This window comes from Suricata suricatta, chromosome 2, assembly GCF_006229205.1.
Source record: "Suricata suricatta isolate VVHF042 chromosome 2, meerkat_22Aug2017_6uvM2_HiC, whole genome shotgun sequence".
NCBI lineage: Eukaryota > Metazoa > Chordata > Mammalia > Carnivora > Herpestidae > Suricata > Suricata suricatta.
In genome coordinates this window covers 13,730,246-13,751,390 of record NC_043701.1, presented here as the reverse complement: position 1 = coordinate 13,751,390, position 21,145 = coordinate 13,730,246, and the positions used below count along the sequence as shown (strand labels likewise).

General features: G+C 45.3%; 1 protein-coding gene across 1 annotated transcript in view; it reads right to left on the bottom strand.

The window, feature by feature from the left end:
* The window catches only part of PARP12 (poly(ADP-ribose) polymerase family member 12), a 43,565-nt gene that overhangs the window by 15,918 nt on the left and 6,502 nt on the right, over positions 1-21,145 (bottom strand). The window contains exons 3-8 of the mRNA XM_029917892.1: positions 20,989-21,140; positions 17,595-17,730; positions 14,593-14,887; positions 12,565-12,666; positions 7,038-7,161; positions 2,371-2,566 (exon numbers count right to left, since the gene is read on the bottom strand). Of these exons, the coding sequence (XP_029773752.1) occupies positions 2,371-2,566; positions 7,038-7,161; positions 12,565-12,666; positions 14,593-14,887; positions 17,595-17,730; positions 20,989-21,140 (1,005 nt within the window). The remainder of the gene's footprint in view (positions 1-2,370; positions 2,567-7,037; positions 7,162-12,564; positions 12,667-14,592; positions 14,888-17,594; positions 17,731-20,988; positions 21,141-21,145) is intronic.

Sequence of the window (21,145 nt, the reverse complement as noted above, 5' to 3'; positions counted from 1 at the left end):
CCCCTTTGCTTCAGAAGATATGTTGAAGTTTTAACTCTAGTACCTCAACACTTGACCTTACTTGGAAACAGAGTCACTACAGATGTAGTTAGTTAAGATAAGATCACACTAGAGTAGGGTGGGCCCCTAATCCGCATAACCTATGTCTTTATAAGAGAACGGCCATATGATAATGAGGCAGACTGAAGAACCTACAAGCCAGGGAAGCCAGGAGAAGCTAGAAGCAGCAAGTCTGATTCCCTACAAGCGTTAAAGGGAACACGGCCCTGACACCTTGATTTCGCTTTCCAGCACCCAGCTGTCAGACAGTAAGTCACTGCTGTTCCAAGCCGCCCAGTTTGTGGTACTTTGCCATGGCAGCCTTCGGAAGTTAATACAGAGTGAAGCTAATTTGGACTTACAACTTGGCTGTACATCCTGAGCTTGAGCAGAAAAGAACCTAGCTTTCCTGAATCAAAAGAATATGGTCCTAGGGGCGCCTCAGTAGCTCAGTTGGTTAAGCTTCAGCTCAGGTCGTGATCTCACAGTTCATGAGTTTGAACCCCGCATCAGGCTCTATGCTGACAGTTCAGAGCCTGGAGCCTGCTTCAGATTCTGTGCCTCCCTCTCTCTCTCTGCCTCTCCCCTGCTCACTCTCCATCTCTCTCTCTCTCAAAACTAAAATAAAGGCATTAAAAAATATTTTTAAATTAAAAAAATAAAAAGAAAAAAGGAAAGAAAATGGCCCTACCCTGGCAATTAGCAGAAAACTAAGAAAGAAATCTAAATATGGGATGACAGCACAAATGTGTGGGAAAGGAGATACTAGAATGGACAGGTCGTCCTATGAGGGGATTCAGCCAATGGTACCAAAGGAGACTACACAACCAAAAATCACTGAGTCCACACACGTGCATTCACACCCCACCATCATGTGGCGCATCAGTGATACCCAAATACAGGCCATTCTGTTCTAAGTTATAAACTCCGACTATACTGAGTAAATGAGGAGCAGCACAGAGAAGAAGTAAAGCCTTGAGTGTGGGTTGTTTGGAGAAGGAGACGGCCCCCACTTCCTAAAGTTGTGATCATCTAGTTTGTGAAGTCACCTAGGGAATCCTACTTTTGCATGGGATGCTTCTAGAATCTCATGTCATCTCACTCAGCTCCCCCCCAAGAGGGGGACACGGCACAAAACAAAATGTGAGAGGCTGTCACATTTGCTAAGTGCTTTTCACCTGCGTGAGTTTCTCCCTGATGTCACCAGGAAGCTCCATTCGTGGAGCACAACCAGCCCCTCATTCCGTCTCCCTCCTCTCTAGCATTCTTTCTCTCCTCCTCTCCCCTCCTGCCCCTGACCAAACCGAGGACACTGCTGGGGAGGCTCTGTGAACAAATCTGCATGGCAAAGAAGGAGGGGGAGATGAGTGGGCAAAGAGGGCAGCCAGAATAGCCAACGAGGAAAGGCTGGCACTACAAGAAACAGAGAAGTGTATGAGGGCTAAAGCGAGGCCACTGCTGAGAGTGACCGTGTCCAACTCAGCAGTTGACAATGGGCAGAAATTACTCTGTGCTTCAGCCTGCCAATGTCGATGTCCTGAGAACCTGCAGGGTCCAGGCAGAGTCCTCCACACAGGGCAGCTGGGTGCCAAAAGAGACACCAAACTCCCTGCTCTCATGGAGTGCTCATTACAGAGTTCCCAGAGAGAAAGATAGCCTAGGTGCAGCTCAGAATGAGAAACTAAAGCTTTAATACAGCCTCATACACCACAGGAGAGCACAGATGTCTATCAGACCACATATCCCAATTTTCATTTTGGAAAGCTGCTCCTATAGAAATGGTGATCTCCCTGTACTTGTACCTCTACAGGTGACCAGGGAGCTCCCTTTAAGGGGATCCAGCCATGAATATCTTCAAATAATTGACAGCAACAGTTATGAGATCCAGATTCCAAACCAATACCTGAAATAAATCACTGTTCTTACACTTGGCCACATTCTATGAAGTTGCTGCTACAGGGAAGGCAGAAGCCAGTTTCAAAAAGCCTTAAAGTCTATTCTGCAGCCACACAACGTCTCCTGTTCAGACGAGCACTGGCTCTGGAGCTCCCTGTTCAACAGGTAAGGGAGGCATCTTTCTATCTCATGTAACAAAACTAATGAAGAAATATCCTCTCACCATGATTTACATTCAGTTCCCATGAGGACAACAGATACCTAATCATACAGAGGAACTCCCAAGTACCTGGTTTCACCATAATTCTCCCAAAGTACGTCAGACATAGGAGGATTTGGTGACTCCCAGGAACAACCCTTACACTCACGTCTGGAATGGCTCCTCCATCGGGGGCCCTCAGGAGAAAATACTTGCTCTCTTTCCATGACACTTACTTGTCTTCCATATTCCTGCCAAGAACCAAACTCATCATTCCAGTACCAAACCCAGTCAGTGGTGAGAATGAAATGTGGAGGTTTGGTAACCGAGGAGGCTGTGGAGAGGCGGCGGGCTGGGGCAGCACCGAACATCATGGAGTCAAAGTCCAGACAATCAAAGTGAAAGTTGCTGGCTGACTCGGCACAGAGGATCCTGCAAAGGAAGTGAGAGGTAAACTAAAAATTCCACCAACCAAGTGAACCCTCAGGTTCTACCTGTGGTCTTCTAGATGCTCAGCTGGTAGCTGTGAACATCAATCTGACACACACCTTAGGGGAAAATGCTTCCAGATTGGGGGGAGGGGGGAAGGCGGGGAACAAGTTGGTTATTAAAAAAAAAGAAAGAAAATTTTAATTAAATTAATAAATCTCTGCAAGATAAGAAAAAAGGAGAATATTGGAACTATAAAAGGTAAAAAAGTAAAAATGCCACAGACACTAAAAGATATTATAAGCAACTGTATGACAATTAGTTTGACAATAAATAAATGAACAAACTCCTGGAAAAATCCTAAGTTTACCAAAATTGACTCAAGAAAAATAGAAAACATGACTGGTTAGTAGCTTAAAAATCTTCCCACAAATTAAACATCAGGCCTAGATATTCTTATAGACTCATGTCGAGTCATTCGAGAAAAAAATAATTTTGTTCAAAGAACAGAAACCCATCCCAATCTCATCTTTATGAGGGTAGACATTTAACAACCAGATCAAGACAATATGAAAAAATTATAGATCAATCTTACTCAAACATGAGTATAAAAATCTTAAATTAAGTACTGGCCATCCAAATTCAGCAATATGTATGAGTTGAGAGAGAGAGAGAGAGAGAGAGAGAGAGAGAGTGTGTGTGTGTGTGTGTGAGAGAGAGAGCGAGAGAGAGGGAGAGAGAATTCCATTAATGACTTAAGCCTAGAAATGTGGTAGACTTAACATCAGAAAATCAATGTCATTAACCGCATTAACAAGTTAGAACTGCACTAACAAGGAGAACAAAACATGGGCTCTTAATGCAGAAAAAGCACTCAATAGAATTCAATTTCTACACACAATTTAAAAAAAAAAAACCCTAGGGGTGCCTGGATGGCTCAGGCAGCTAAGTGTCAGACCCGTGATTTAGGCTCCAGTCAAGATCTCAAGATTCATGACAATGAGCCCCTCTTGGCTCTGCACTGACGGCAGAGGGCCTGCTTGGGACACTCTCTCCCCCTCACTCTCTGCCCCTCCCCCACACTTGCACACTCTCACATGCTTGCTCTGTCTCAAAATAAACATTAAAAAAAAAACTCCTAGCAAAGTAGGAATAAAATTAGGATTTGTTAGCAAAGCCAAGGTTCCAAACATTCACTCATGTTTATGACGACACATTTAATAATTACTCTTTTTAAAATCAAGGGAAAAAAAAAAGAAGAATATTCCAGCTATCACCACTTCCATTCAGTATGGCACAGTGGTCCTAGCTGCTACAATATGACAAAAGAAATAAAATCCTAAGAGTCAAAAAGAATGAAATTAAAATGCTATTCACAAATATTAATGTCTAGATAGATATCTAGACTATATAGATAGCTATACAGATAATTCATAGATTACCAATAGAGTCCTCGGAGTTCAGGTATTTTGGTAAAGTTGCAGGATACAACAACTGACAAAGGTCAGTTGCATTTCTATGCATCAGAATCTTTTTTTACTGGGGATGTAATGCACAATACGCTGACTACAGTTCATGCTATACGGTATATTTCAAAGTTGGTAGGAGAATAAACTCCAAGTTCTCATTGTAAAGAAGAAAAACCGTTTAGTAACTGTATGAAGTGATGGATGTTAACTTATCGCAATAGTCATTTTGCAATATACACATAGGTCATTATGCCGCACACCTTAAACTCCTGGTGTTGAAAGTCAATTGCATCTCAGTACAACTGGAAAAAAATTAAATCTCTAACAAAAGATATCTAAGACTCTAATGGAGAAATTATAATACTACTCAAAGATATTTTAAAAGATTGAAATAAATCAGATGCTATCATGTACATCAATAGAAGATCTTAGCATCATTATAATGTCAGTTCTCCAGAACTGCCAAGTCAATGCAACTTTAATTTCAAAAATCACAACAGAGATTTTTCTGAAAACCAGTGAGATTTAAAACTTTCTAAAGAGGAGCAAAAGACCAAGAGCCCTGGCAATTCAAAGGAAGAGAAGACAGGGATTTGCCTTACCAGATGCCAACACTTCCAGCTCCATTAGGTAAGACAGTGTGGCACTGATCAGAGAGATAGACAAGACGAGTGAAAGACAAGAGATGAGGACCAGACTTGGGTGTATTTGCTAACTCAGTGCCTGACACCGGTGGCACTTGGAAATAAGTGAAGATATGGCCTACTTAAACAAGTGATATCTGGCACATGAGTCTGAAAATAAGCTATAAAATGTGTTAAACCTTTGCCAAATTGGGCTCAGTTTTGATGGGTTTAAAAGTAACTGCTGGAAACGGATGGTGGGGATGGCTGCACAACAGCATGAATGCACTTCATGTCACTGAACCTACACTTAAAAATGGTTAAGATGGGGCATCTGGGCGGCTCAGTTGAGTGTCTTACTCCTTATTTTGGCTCAGATCATGATCCCCAAGTAATGGGATAGAGCCCCATGCTGGGCTCTGCACTGAATGTGGAGCCTACTTGGAATTCTCTGCCCTCTGCCCCTCTCCCCTACTCTGTCTCAAAAATGAGAATAAGAAAAAATAAAGATAAAATTGAAAAAGGGGTGCCTGGGTGGTTCAGTTGATTAAGCATCTGACTTTGGCTTTGGTCGTGGTCTCAAGGTTTGTGAGATCGAGCCCCGCATCAGTCTCTGTGCTGACAGTGTGAAGCCTGCTTGGGATTCTCTCTCTCCCTCTCTCTGTCCCTTCCCCATATTCTCTAAATAAATAAATAAATAAAATAAAAATGGTTAAAATGGCAAATTTTATGCTCGGGATATATTACCACAATTCTATATTTTTTAAATTTAATGTTTTTTTAAAAAGTAGTTTTGGCAAACCTGGTGATTCATTTGCATAAGAATGAAACTGGACCCATACTTCACCACCTGCAGGGTAAAGATTAAACACAGTCCTTAAAATGTTAAGACTTTTTAAAGAAAATTCAGAAAAATTTCCTTATAGTCCTGGGTTAAGGAAAGATTTCTTAGGACTCAGAAAGTACAAAACCATAAAGGAAAAGATGGATAAATACTTAAAATATACCATAAGCTGACAGGAAGAGTTTACTTTCAAAGCAGATTTAAAATCCAGAAATTTAAAGAATTCCTAAAATTAAATAAATAACTAAACACACAACCTTTCCCCTCAACAAAATGGGCAAACTACAAGGACAGACATTTCACAGCAGAGGAAGCACAAGTGGCCAATAAACATGTGAAGAGACACTTTACCTCATTAGGACCCAGAGATATGCAAATGAAGATACCACTTCACGTCCCCATGCTGGGAAAGTTCAGAAGGCAAACATCGGGGATACAGTCACCACAGACTGCAAGGTGGGGGGGGGGGTAGTGGCATGACCACCTCGGAAAACCACTGAGCATCACCGGGAAGAGCTGAAGTAGGACCCAGCCTACGCCCCAGAACTTTTATCCCCAAACATCAGGCCTACAGAAGCCGCATGCACACGTACCAGGAGACAAGCAGAGACTTGAGTACAAAACACTGAGAGAAAGATGCCAGACATGGTGGTAGAGCATATGGCTCCACTCAGACAGGGTTCAAGAACAGGCAAGACTAACCTGTGGAGACAGCTGTCCGAACGATGGTGGCCTATGGGGTGGGAAGGGGACAGAAAGGGGCTTTCTACAGTGATGAAAATGATCTCTATTTGGAAGAGAGTGTCTGTTACATGAGCACATGCATTCATCAACACTCACTGAACTACACGATGAATATCTGTGCGCTTCCTGTGTGCAAACTCTGTCTCAGAAAAAGAGAGAGAGAGGGGAATAGCAAGCCAGTGCAGCTTCCGAAGTGGAACAATTTGTTCCACATACCTCACCAGCAGCAATTTGCACACAACTGCACTCTTAGCACAAATTTATTTTTTCCACTTGAAAAAAAGTGCGCTTAAATTCTCTTATGGCAACATATTTTAGCAAGTTCAATCAAAGATATGTAAGTATTTGAAAATAAGGCTCCCGGGACTTCCCCATTCACTTTGAATCAACTAACTGGGACACATACAGAAAAATTTCAAAGTTAAAGACTGAACAGTAAACAACAGTCGGCTGTATGACTTTATACGCAAAGGCTAAAATTTCACAAATGACTGCCTCTTGCTTTTCTGCATTAGTCAGTGTGGATACACATACACAATCAATCCCAGCAGCAAATAATTCAAAGCTTACTTGTTACCACCAGTTCCTTTCCCCATAGCTCCTCCCTAAAGGAGAGAAAGGCACCAATCTGCAGTTTGAACAGTAATGTCCAATTTCCAGCCCAGAGCTCACACCTCCAGGCCAAACTGCTTAATGGTGTGTGTGTGATCAAACCCAAACTCTGTTGTGTCTGAACTCCCACACTGCACACAAAAGCCCAGCCACAAAGCAGACACCAGTAACCTATTTCATACCTGTCTTTTCTGGGATTGCTATACGCCTCTTCAATAAGCTCCATTTTGTCCAAATCCTTCCACTTGCCTCTGTCCAAGAACTGCCATCGATAGGGCAAATGGAAATGGACTTTATTGCACTTATCTAAAATAAAAATATAAAGAAGTAAGCAATATATAGCATGACCCAGGCCCATGGTTCTCAATGGGGGTGGTAATGCCCACTGACCTTGGAACATTTTGGAGTTCTGTTGGGGACTTCATTTTTAGTGCAGTCCTACCTGAGCATCTAACACTGAAATACTGTGTATTTTATTATACACACTTCCATTTTACATCTCCCCTTTTATAGGGACATTATATCAATTTTTAAAAATACATATGTTGGTAGGTAACATTACATTTGGACTTCATCTCATGAGCAAAGAAGCTGATCATGACAAGGCCAACCATATTGCAGGGGACAGTGTGACTACCCATTGTCACTATACACGTAGCATGTGGACAGGTAGTAGCCACACTAAAACCAGAGCCAGATTCATCTCTACTAGAAACCTATCCGAGCCCCGACGCATCTGACCACAGGCAGGTCAGCAGTGTGGCTCCAGCCCACCTTGATCTTCTGGCTGCTAACATACTCACCACCTCAACACATCCCCTCAGCCCTGAAGATATTTATATATACTGCCCTGCTCCTGCCAAAATACACAAAGGTCCAGGTCTACAATTTCAAGCCTGGTGCTCCTCCTACATCTTCCCTGCGCTCCCTGGGACCTCTGTCACTCCTAGCACATCCTGCCTGCCTCAACTTGGCTCAGGCCAGCCCCTCACCTGCAATGCACCTGACACTTTTGTTGCTTTTCAATATCCTACATGAGGTTCTGGTACATCCCCATCGAGGAAAGGCACACTGGAAAGGAAAGCAGCAGCCATCTCTTTGTGCTCTGACACTGACCTACTTCCAAGGTATATGCTATTAGGTAGAAAGACACAACAAGGTGCAGAATACCTCTACTTAGGCAAAAAAACAAGAAAGAAAAATGAGAGACACTCTGACTAAATACACACACACACATATTATTCCTTGCGGAGGGGAAGTGGGTAGTCAGGGACAAAGCTATGAGGAAAGACTTGTGTTGTTTTCTTTTAAATTCTGAACTACAAGAATATTATTCCAAACAATTAAATGTGAGTTAAGTGGGAAAAGATACAAAATAGTGTGTACAGTGCACCTATGTGAGAAGGAAACTGACCAGACATATATACTTGTGCATGAATAAAACCTTAACAGAAGGAGAGTCAAGAGATGGTAACAATGACTGCTTCCAGAGGGGATCTGGGTGCTAGAAGAAAGAGGTGTGAGCTGCCCTTTGTACATTTTTAACTCATCTATCAAAATATTAACAATGAAACCTGGCTAATTTGACACTTGAAAAAAATTAAAATTGTATGCAGTCTTTTCAGGCACATTTCAACGCCACTTCGTTCCCACAGACTCAACAAAAAGTATCTTCGTCAAGGAGGAAAGTGGGCAGGATGCCTGAAGTTGTCAAAGGCCAGGCCTGAGGTCAGGCAGGCAAGAGCACCCAGCCAAGAAGACGCAGGGAACAAGAGAGACCCCAGGCAAGGAAATCCCCTCCAAGTTCACCAAGGCTGGATTCAGCCACTCTGGGGACTCAGGACATCCTGACTTGTTCAGAGTTAGAGCATGGACAGCTCATACCAAGCCAAGAGACCTCTTGGACTCTCTACGCACAATACAGTGATAATGAAAGGCTCAACCTGGATATGGTCTAGAGGTCACAACCATGTAAGATTTCCTGTTCCCTCCCTAAAGGTCACTAAGGGAATGATCAGAGTTAAAAGCATTCAGTCCCTGCATCTACATACCTCGGCTCAGGTGAGCCCTGGACTGCCTGAAGACTCACCCCTTAAGAAGATCCCCTTCAAGGAAGGTACACCACCCGCCACCATCCAGGCTGACACCTCCTTGGGAAGGACACAGGGAAACAGCAAACGTTCTGTGGTCAAACTGCAGGCCCCAAGCCTTAATGTGAGCTCAACGTGAAGCCCATATAACTCACAAGCCCGAGAAAAGAAGGTGCCATGCAGGGCACTGCAGCCACGGTGGCTGGTTAGAGTGGAGTCCCGACTGACAAGTCCCCTTCTCTGTCACATCTCTAGTCTGCCTGTCCCCTTTCTCAATTTCCTTTCCCTCCTTCCAATGTTCCCCTGCTTGTTATGGCACTCTAGAATCTAGGTCTTCTAGAAGGTAAGCTGCAAAAACCAAATTAACTTGGCAGACAAAGTACTACATCCATATCCCCTTTCTCCCTACATCACTTGAAATGACCAGACCAGAGAGAAGAACAAATTGAAAAATGCTGGAAAACAGTAAGTAGTGCTGTCAAAAGACCAGAATTATCAAAGAATTCCTAAAAATATGAAGCACACAGAATCAAACTGACAGAGATAAAGAGAAACATATGCAAGATATGCAGAAGAGAGCTACCATGCAAGGGGGAAATATCACGGGGAAAGGCTTAACAAACGCAAAGTTCTATGTAACGAAAAGCAAGAAAGACACCTTGCCAGTCACAGTGAGACTAAATGGGACCCACTAGAGCAGGAACTCCCTCTGTACATTGCTTGTGTCCAGCAACCTTGCTATCTGCCCCACAGAACATGTGAGTGTGGATAAGTGCTGGAAAGAGACAAGCATCAAGAAGGCCATGAAAGTCCCCACTCCACTCCAAGGATACACACTAGCAGCCTATGCCACTGCACAAAACATACTGCCTCTTCCCCAGTAAGCCTCGATCAGAATCCACATCACCAGCAGACAGTGGATTCTGGAGTGGATAACCAAGAGGCAGCCAACATGTGAAGAAGAATAACACAGACAGGAAGCTAACTCACATAGAAGAACCAATACCAGGGCGCCTGGGTGGCTCAGTCAGTTAAGTGTCAGACTTGTGATTTTGGCTCAGGGCATATCTCACAGTTTGTGGGTTTAAGCCCCATGTCAGGCTCTATACTGACAGCTCAGAGCCTGGAGCCTGCTTCAGATTCTGAGTCTCCCTCTCTCTCTTTGTCCCTCCCCCGCTTGTGCTCTGCCACTATCTCAAATATAAAATAAAATCTGTTTTTTAAAAAGTTAAATATTATTATCCTTCAGGAAATGCAAATTAAAACCACAATGAGATATCACTACTTGTTAATTACAGTGGCTAAAGTTTAAAAGACTGATATTACCAAGTGTTAACAAGAACACAGAGCAACAAACATACATTGCTGGTGGGAAGTATACCCACCAGTTTTTTATAAAATTGAACACATACTTATATGTTCCAGCAATTCCACACCTAGGTCTTTACTCAAATGAAAACAGGAGCGTGTGGGCGGCTCAGTAAGTAAAGCATCCAACTTTGGCTCAGGTCATGATCTCATGGTTCCTAAGTCTGAGCCACATCGAGCTCTGTGCTGACAGCTTGGAGACCGCAGCCTACTTCGGATTCTGTGTGTGTCTCTCTCTCTCTTTGCCCCTCCCACACTCACACTGTCTCTCTCAAAAATAAACATTAAAAAAATGTTTTAAAACAAATCAAACACATACCCAAATTAAAACTTGTAAATAAATATTTATAAAAGATTTGTGGGGCGCCTGGGTGGCTCAGTCAGTTAAGTGTCTGGCTTCAGCTCAGGTCACGATCTCATGGTTTGTGGGTTCAAGCCCTGCGTCGGGCTCTGTGCTGACAGCTCAGAGCCTGGAGCCTGTTTCAGATTCTGTGTCTCCCTCTCTCTCTGATCCTCCCCTGCTCATGCTGTCTCTCTCTGTCTCTCAAAAATAAATAAAAAACAGGAAAAAAAAAAAAAGATTTGTAAAAGCCAAAAACGTGAAACACCTCAAATGCTCATCAACATATGAACAGATAAACTAGTCATATCATGCAAAAGAATATGCAGGGGGAAAAAAAAAAGGAGCAAACTACTGATCTGCCAGCATGGACCAATCACAAAAACATGCTTAGTGAGAGAAGACAGGTACAGAAGAATACATGCTGTATGATTCCATTTATATGAATTTCTAGAAAGGGCAAATCTATAGCAACAAAATGCAGATCAGGGACTGTGTGGGGTCAGGAAAATGGGAGGGTGAGGATGCACTATAACGGGGCATAGGGACACTTGCAGTAGAAGGAAATGCTTCCATTTCCTCAACTGTTATTACCAAATTCAGTGTATACTTAAAATTTTTAAATACTTAAAATTTTATTGTGTGTAAATTATATCTCAATAAAACTTAAACACATACATGCATATATGATGCATACGGCTTGAGCTAGCATTCCATTTCCAGGAATCTAGCTATGGAAATACCCATGTGTACTCAGATGCTCAATGGAACATCACTCTCACTGGACACTACAGTTGTTTTTAAAAATAAGGTGGGCTTACACATACCAATGTAGAAAAAATCTTCAAGACACAATGTTAAGTAAAGGAAGCAGGTTAAATAATACCTATCACATGTTCCCATCTGTTGAAAAACATGCGAAACAAGTATCATAACCACACGGCACGTGTTTACCTTTGGGAAGGGCTGAAGGAGGACTTCAGACTTTACTCTGTATTATTGGACTCTTTCACAAAGTGAAAGTATTTCTGAATTGCTTGGGTGGCTTTTAAAGACTGAAAACAAAACAAGACATTTGGTGGTTGTTTTTTAAAAGCAGTCACCGAATTTGAGAAGGAAGATTTCTTCGGTCAAAGCCCAGGACAGCAAGAAGAAGAAACAAAAGGTTTAGTAAATACAGACAAACACGTACACACAAGAACTGCTACCTGTGATAAAAGAGGGATTATGGAGAGAAGGGGCACCTGGGTGGTTCAGTTGGTTAAGCATCTGGCTCTTGGTTTTGGCTCAGGTCATGATCTCAGGTTCATGAATTAGAGCCCTGCATCAGGCTCTGTGCTGACAGTGTAGAACCTGCTTGAGATCTCTCTCTCCCTCTCTCTCTCTGCCCCTCCCAAGCTCGCTCTCTCTCAAAAAACAATAATTTATTAAAAAAAAAAAAAAGAGGGACCATGGAAAGAAACCCCCAACTTAAATTCTTGTTCCCCAAGAGTACACAGAGGCATCTCCTCCTCAGGGAGGGCCTTCCGGGTTTCTGAGGCATTTCTAAGTCTATGACCACCCTTTGTAGGAGACCCTTATATTTGTTTCCACTAGACAGGGCACCTATGCAGGTCTGTGACCTCATGCTAAGGTTATTAAGGGTCAACACTTAACACTGAATCATCAGTTATGTTCCCCAAAACTCATCTAGAGTCTGAATTCCAGAAACTCAATTCCTACCATCCTCAACTCAACAAAATCGCTTCAGAACTGGCTTGGCAGAAGTGCCACACCACCTCATAATGAAGAAGGCCCCAACCCTCTGTGGATGGGGGAGAGGACCTTGAGGGGTGGCCTTCGGGCAGAACTCTTGAAACAAAAAGAAGCTATTTCACCTTCAAATGGATGAAGGGGATTCCTCTGACTTACCTTGAAAGCTACAACTCTTCCGGATGTGGTACAAGCAGATCTGATCATTCTCCTCCTGGTTAGTACTGTTTGGGGATCCACAACCTGAACTGTCTCTTCTTTCTACAAGGAAACACCACAAACATGAACAGCATCCATCAAAGCTTCTAACACGGAGTCAGAGTAGTTCAAGATACAAAGGCGAGAAAGGCGCATTCATTTCTCTGCATAAGACAAAAGTACACGATGTTCAGGCCGAAACTACCTCAGTCATACAAAGTGAACCCTCTCTGCTTTTTAGTGAGAAGCCAGGGAGCCCAAAGCCATACAGCTGCTTGCCAAACGCAGGACACCATGGAGAGGCTCTTTTTTCTCAGCTCTAGGTTCTCAATCTTAAAACAAAACCTCTTTAAATGACTTTACATTAATTATAATAATTTTACTATAAAACAGGCATGGACATGACTTCAAAGTTTGTTTACTAGTAGTGCTCCACTGAAACTCTACCTAACAATTACATTTACCACTGCACCCATCTACCATAATACAAGCACATAAAACTCATTCGCAAACCCTCCCTATTCAGTATCATCTGTTATGTTATTCCTTTTCCTTTTTATAAGCCCCTCAGATATCCACAGGGTGGGCCTCAAAACCCGCACCTTTGGGGCCTTTGAAATAACCTCCCTTGCTCCCCAAGGGCAGGTAGACTTCCCTTCCTTTCTAAGGCCATAATTCAAATGACACTCTTAAAAATCTATTTACAGCAAAACCTGTCTACATCTAGCTTCCTACTATTAAGAGTAATTAACCCAAAATAACCCAAGAAAATGTAAAGAAAATATACACATATTATGTCATCTCACAGTTCATGGGTTTGAGTCCCACCTTGGGCTCCATGCTGACAGCATCGGAGCCTGAAGCCTGCTTCGGATTCTGTGTCTCCCTCTCTCTGCCCCTCCCTACTCATGCTCTATCTCTCTCTCCAAAGGAAATAAACATTAAAAACAATTAAAAGATTATTAGAGTGTTAGTTTTTTGCTGGTAGTCCTAGCACTCACCTGATATTTTAGGAAGCAGTCTATTAAAAGTCCTAGATACCACTATAGCTAACAAATGTGATTATGTGTTCTTGGGCGGGGGGGGGGGGGGGGGGGGCCCTTTGTCCTAATCTCTTAGGTATAACCAGGGCCCAGGCCAGTGATTAGCACCTGGCAAGAACTCAAATTTGTTAAATAAAAGAATGGATAACCAGAATGGCCATCCAATACTGAGAAATCCAAAGGACACCAATGTATCATAACATCTCCAATGGACTACATTATCAATTTCCTACATAACAGGTACTGAAGAAAAATTTTTTAACATTTTTTAATGTTTTATTTATTTTGGGGGGAGAGAGACAGAGCATGAATGGGGGAGGGATGGAGAAGGAGAGACACAAAATCTGAAACAGCCTCCAGGCTCTGAGCTGTCAGCACAGAGCCCAATACAGGGCTCGAACTCATGAACCAGGAGATCATGAAATGAGCCGAAGTTGGACGTCTAACCGACTGAGCCACCCAGGCGCCCCAAGAAATGCTTATTAAATAAGCAATCCCTTCTCAAAATTCCCCCATCTGCCTGTCACTAAGTCTGACATTCCTTTAAAAAAAAAAAAAAGTATCCTAGTATGTTCAATCACTCAACAAATGCCTATGTGCCCACTATGGGCCAGGCACTCTCTAGGTGCTGAAGATGAGCAGTGAACAGAAATAATTTACAAAAAAAAATTCCATTTATTCATGACAAGAAGAGAGCTGAAATTAAAATATGCTTCCTTCACTGTAGATCACACCTATAGGGAATTCATTCATAGTCAACCTCAAATGGCATTTGTCTAGAGTGTCTTGCTTGTTCATGGCTATGTTTTCAAATCATCTTTACAAGACCCAATGGCAGAGAAAGAATCACCAATGGCACTTTACTAAAACCAGCACAGACTTGCCCAAAGTCATATATCCCATTAACGACCAGCTGGAATGTAAGGGCCCCAACCCAGGGCCTTACCAGAAGTCCCTCCTGAGGGAGGAGGGTGCCCTCTGTTGAGGGTCGAGCTCCTATTCTTGATGTCATGAGCATTTCTGTATATGGAAGGCAGCCTCCTCACCAGCTCAGAGTTCATGCCCAACTTCTCCAGTTTCTCCAGATTCTCAGAATTAGAGATATAATGAGATCTCTTACAGCTAGTGCCAAACTTGCATTCACCCTGTAAAAAATACTGGCAGATATGGACTTTGATACACTGCTTTTGAAAGGAGCAAGCGCCGTAGGGTCCATCTCCTTTGTTGTAGTGAAGGCAGATCTGTTGACAGAAAAGGAAAAAAAACACCAGCTTAGGAAGGTCTCAAAAGGACACCACCGCCCTACTGACCAGTCCACGGCCAGAAGTTCCTCTAGAGACCTAGCCAAAGCTGTGATTCTGTCATTCACACAAGCCACACAGCTATGAGAACTTCCTCCACTCTAGATGGACTGCTGCTAACATATGCTCTTCGATAAAATGGGAACCGGGTGTACAGCAGTGAGCAGAACAAGCCCTTCCACTGGGAAAATCCAAAAAACTTCCAACTGATCAGAGCTGCACCCTTCCCTGGAGATAATTCAATGTAACTCACATAGCAGGATGCTAACAACCCATATACTCCACCTACAATCTTCCCCCACTGACTCACCAACTCTCCCTAAGCCAGGTTCTTCTCTCCCTTCTTTTTCTGAAAATCAAGGTCAAAGAGGCTCTGAGTGTTTAAAGCATCTTAGAGAAAGCTAAATACAGTCCTTTCGTTTCTCAAGAGCAAACTGAAACTCAGAAGTTCACTGGCTTTTCCTAGTTCACTGCCAGCTACCTACATCTGGCACACACAGTATCTGGTAAACTGGGTTGTTGGTAGCTAGGACTTAAACTTGAATCAACTGCTCCTTCTCTACATTCCAAATTCCTGGAGACAAGAAGCAGGCCAGAGACCACCAAGGGCTTACCCACTCAATTCATAGGCATAGCATTGAACCAGAGGGAGAAAAGCAGCAGAGAAGGCTGCAGAACCCAGACTCAGATGAGCAGGGACCCCACTTGGGGACAGAAGCCCCCAGGGAAAAGGCTAACAAAGTCTCAGCCCTAACCTTGATTTTTCCACTTATAAGATGCCTGACCTGAGGCAAGCCACTCACCAGCTGTGAATTTCAGCTTTTTAATTCCTAAAATTACATCACTGGGTTATTATGAGGATCAAACGGAAAACACACAAAGTGGCTAATACAATGCCTTGGAACATAGTGGGTGCTCAATTCACGGTGGTGGCCCCCAACTGTTCATCTGATAAGAGGACTAGACTGAGAGCAGAAGGCTGGCAGGAAAGCTGCACTGGATCTGAATTCATGGTCACAGTTCCCAAAGGCTGGCACTGTGTTCTAAAACAACCTGCATGCCCAAAAAGGCACGAGGCTACACACTCCAGACTGGTCACTATCTGACTCTTTTTTATACCACTGACAAGATGATTGCTCCAAAACATTAATGCCCATTCTCCAAACACAACCTTCCACCCTAAGTCCTTCCTGTGACACTGAAGGCTGCTTGGATGAGTCACTACTCATCCATGTCTCCTTCACCCCCGTCCCACCCTAAATCCAAGTTGTGCCTCACCTACATGCTGTCCCCTGACCATGCCAGGCTCTGTCCTCTCTGTGTCCCTTCTTCCCAGACCTTCATCCTTCATTCACCCTTCAGCATTCAGGGCAGGCACCCCTACCCCAGGACGCCTTCCCAGGCTCCCCAACTGCCTGAGACGAGAGTGCTCCCTTCTATCGCAGCACCTAAAATAGCACCTTGCAATCACACGCTGATTTGTCAGTCTCACCCAGTACGTGTGCCTCTTGTAGGGCAGAACAGGGCCTTTTATCTCCTTATCAACAGCGCCCAACCGGTAGTGGATATTCAATTAAGGTTAGGTGAATCAGTATTAATTTTCAAAAGGCAAGAGAAAAAAGTTCCTATCTATTACGTAGCAGTCAGTCACTAATCCACAAAACACCATTCTCAAATGAGTGGTTTTAACCAAATAATACGGAAGCATTTTCATTAAACCAGGCCAATCTAATCTCTGTAGCCTTATCCCGGAAAAAGGGCCAGAACATCCCATAAACTGGTGCTGGCCACAGCACCACACCACTCAGACCTGCTGCAGAGCACAATTTCCTCAGCTCAGCTGCTGCCCCCGGGGGGGCCACTACCTGCCGCACAGAGACAATGCTCCCCCAGAGACAGTGCTCCCCCGGGCTGCTCCCAGCCAATGAACTTCGCCATGGCCAGGTAGCAGCTTTCTTAGAACTGCTACAGCAGGGTCTCCTCCCTTCCTCCTCTCTTGCAACATCACTGTCCAAAGGCTCCCCGCCTCTTTCTGCTCCCTCTCCACTAAGTCTCTTACACTTCTAATCCTGTCTTACTGTCTGCTTCTTGGAGGACCCAAACTAGTACATGGCCATTACAGTGAGGTGCTGTTAGCATCTGAAGTGCATTCTGAGAATCCACATCAACTAAAGTTCCAAATTCCCTGGGTGCAACTAATATAGTAGAGAGCGCATCATCTGCCCGTCAGCATCTCTGAAAAATTTCCTCACAGAACTCCTGGGTCTGGCAATAACACGCAGTTCCGAGTTCTGCTAGACAGAGAGGAGCAGGCTGGAGTCTCTTATCCCCTCATCCCCAAGTAAGGAACATCCTGGTGCGGCTGCTGGCCAGGCAGACTCCCCCAACCTGACAGAAGCCCTACAAAGGAGATACCAGCCCAAATGACACAGAAGGAAAGGAGGCCTCTAGACGGGGCAAGGCTGGCCCCATACCACAGGTCTAAAAATTAGCAGAGTCAGGAATTCAACCCAGGTCTTCTTCAAGTAGGTCCCAGTGGTCACTATGGGGTCCTTGGCTCCCCTTCTGCCACAAGATTTCCTATTTTCTGACCTTCTGGCTTCTCCCCCGTCGCTTGCACGCTTACACACCCCGTCCTGGAACTCACCTCTGGCAAAAGCCAGGGGTCGTTCTGAAACAAAAGCTGGTAGAGGTCATTGTGGCTGAGGTGGTCAACACCGTGAGATCTCAGCACGCTCAGGTTGTGATCTGTCGTCAAGCTGTGACTGTTTCTACAGTTCTTCCTGCAAAGAAGCAGAGCTGGTGTCACAGTTCAACTGTGCCTCCCCGAAATTCTTATGTTGAAGTTCTAACCCCCAGTGATTATATTTGGAGATAGTTTATAAGAAGGTTATTGGGCTGGGGGGTGGGGACCCAGCCCAGTTTAACTGATGTCTTTATAAGAAGAGGAAACCAAGACACAGATGTGCACGTGAGGACACTGGAAGAAGATGGCCATCTTCAGGCCAAGGAGAGAGGGCTCAGAAAGAAATCAACCCTGCCAACACTTTGGTCTCAGACTTCCTGCCTTGAGAATTGTGACAAGTTTCCGTTTAAGTCCCCAGCCTCTGGTGCTTTGTTATGCCAGCCCTAGCAAACAGCTAGTAATATCAGTCTTGAAGCGAATTTTTCAGCAATAGTTCTTGACGTTGCTTAGGAGCATCAGAGAAAAACCCCCATGTCTATGCAACGAGAAAGCATAATGCTTATCTACAAAAAAAGAGACAGTACCTTGCAAGGTCTAGGGACTAGGACAACACCTCTCATCAATGCCTGGTAAGAATGACAGTGCCATTCCTCAAACAAGAGTGTCATATGACAGTACGCACTTAGCCAACACTTAAACGCTGGCTGAGTAAATGAGCGTGGCCACTACGGTTCCAGGTATGTGCACATACACTCACACCATGAGGCTCCACCCTCTTCTTTGCTCTCCTCCTCCATTCTTTCCATTAACAAGCCCTGCTGAACATTCACTGTGAGCCACGTACTGGCACCACACCCTGATGATCCAAACACTTCGAATGATTACCCTGGTCACCAGAACCTGGAACAGTCAGGCAAGTATCAGCTGCTTTACTCAGACGCTGCCAACCACATGTTTATTATGAGCATCTCAAAAGAAAATCCAGCCCTTGATTGGCACTCCCAAACCTGTACCTTTCACAAGCTCCCCCATCTCAGTAAAAGACAACTTCCCTCTTTCACTGCACAGACCAACAATGTTGGAGTCATCTGGACTCTTCCCCTTCTCTCCTCTAGTGGAAGAAACAGACATGGAGATGATTCTAAAATGGCATAGTCAGCTGTGCTCCGAGTAGGTCTGTGCAGAGAGGAGGGGCACCTGAGCCTGGCAGAAGCGGAGGGGTACTCAAAGGACATCGCCTAAAGGTGTAAAGCCTGGGCCAAACATTTAGGTTGAGGAAGCAGGCAAGAAGAGAAGGGGAAAACATTTTAGGCAAACTTGGTGCCACCAGAACCAAATATATCTAATAATCAGGATGGCGATGGCAGCAATAGCTACCAAAACTTGCTGAGCATTTACCAAAAACCAGCAATTTCCAGAAGGCTTTATAAGTTGTTCAGTCCTCAACAAGTCTGTGAGGTGGATGATATTATCATTTTGCAGAGAAAGGAACTGAGGCACCGTGACAAAGTCACTTGCCCAAGATCATGCAGTCATCAAGGAGCACAGCCAGCTGGAAACAAGGCAAGCTGGTCCTGGGGCTGTGCTCTGAACCACCATGCTCACTGCCCTGAAGCACAGGATCAGGGTCAGGGACCTGGGACCCTGCCCAGCTGTCACCAATAAGCAAAAGCAGGAGCCATATCTATTTCTGAAACGGCTGACCTGTGGTTCATAGAGACAAGCAGAGTCCCAAAGAAAGCACAGAAAGTGCAGCCAGCCACACCCACTCTCCCTTACATGACCCAAAAACAGTTGGAGAAGGAAGGTTCAATGAACTGTCCTGTGTGAACCGCATGAAAAATCCAACAAGGAAGAACTTAAAAGAAAACTCAGAATCACTGAGGCCAGTGGACACCAAACTTCCAGATTCCCAAGACAAGTAAAATGCAGCTCCAAATCTTGGGAACTGGCTGAAGAATAGGGCTGCCGTCTTTATTTCACCAAATACTGACGTTAACAAGACCCACCAGTTAGCCCCATCATTAGCTCCACCCATTCACCGTTTATTACCTCTGCCTTCTTCTCCGGGGGCTGCTCCTCCTCCTCTGGGGTGACCCATCTACACCAGTCCCCGAGAGCCCAGTTTGCCAGAGGCTGCACGGTCAGCTCCTGGGGCTGCAGCCCTGGCCCACACCAACCAGGAACTCCCAATCGGGCACCTAGGACCCTGGCCCTGCTCTCCCAGACTGCAGACTTGCTCAGCCAGCAAGAACGCAAAGAATCATCCCTCAGTCAACAAGAAGGAAAGAAAAGAGGTAGGAGTCATCCCTCCATCAACAGTAAGAAAAGAGCCATCACCTCCCTCCCACCCTGTCACCGCACTCTCACCAACTCCCCTCCCTCAAATCCCCCCCCCCCACACACACACATACACCTCCCTCTTAAGGCCTTAACTGGGCCTTGGAATGTTCTAATCTAAGTATTTCTCAACAGCTGCTTCCCAGGCAGGGGCCATGTCCCAGACCCCCTCATTCGCACCTAGGCATGAGGGGGTCATGAGACATCCTGTGGTGCAGGGGGCCGTGGCCGTCCACCACTTCCACACCTGGGAAAACCTCCCCCCAACCCTCCCCTGTCCATCTTCTCCCCCTGCTCCCCGGAATCGGAGAGCCAGAAGGGCCTAAAGAGCCAGAGGCTGGGGAGGCAGAGTCTAGGTCAGTCGGCCTGGGGCCCTGAATGACTGCATGGATCAAGCCGGTTCCCTCACGCTGCCTAGCAGGCCGACGGGCGCAACAAAGAACTAAGCCAGGAAGCGGGGGAAAATAAAAGGAAGGAAAGGAAAAAAGACAGGAAACAAGGAGGAACGAATTCTTCTACAGAAACGGACTAGCTTCTCAACATGAGCACGCATTTCCTTCCCAAGGCCACTGCCGGCTCGCAAGGCAAGCAAGAGCGGAGCCCGGCTTCCGAAGACCCCTCGGCCACTGGGCAGAGAGCGCCCTCGGCGGTGTGGCCAAAGGTCTCCCTGGACACCAGGCGCTGGAGAGGGCTGCTCCGGAAGCCAGACTCGGCTTTTCCTTCGGGAGAACCCTCCACCCCCACGCGGGGTGTGGCAGCGGGTACCGCGCTCCAAGTCACTGATAGTGCAGGAGCCTTGGGGACACCGCTCGACCCTGAACACCTCACACGACATCCGGTATTCAGCAGGTGCTCAATAAATGCTCGCCCAAGAGAATTAAGTGGGAGAGAGGGAGAGAGACCAGGGAACAGCCGCCCACTCGCCTTCCCAGACTTAGGAGGCGCCCAGGGCGGGGTGGGAGAGCAGGCTCCCCCGTTCCCGGCCCGGCCGTCGGGCTCCGGGCGCGGCGCTTACCCGGCCCTCTCGAACTTGCAGGTCCCGTAGACCAAGAACTTGCAGAGGTGCAGCTGCGCGCACAGACCCGCGCAGCCCGGCTTGGGGCTCTGGTACGCGCGGCACAGGCGCAGCGCCGAGACGGCCAGCACGACGCGCTGGGCGGCGGCCGCCTCCC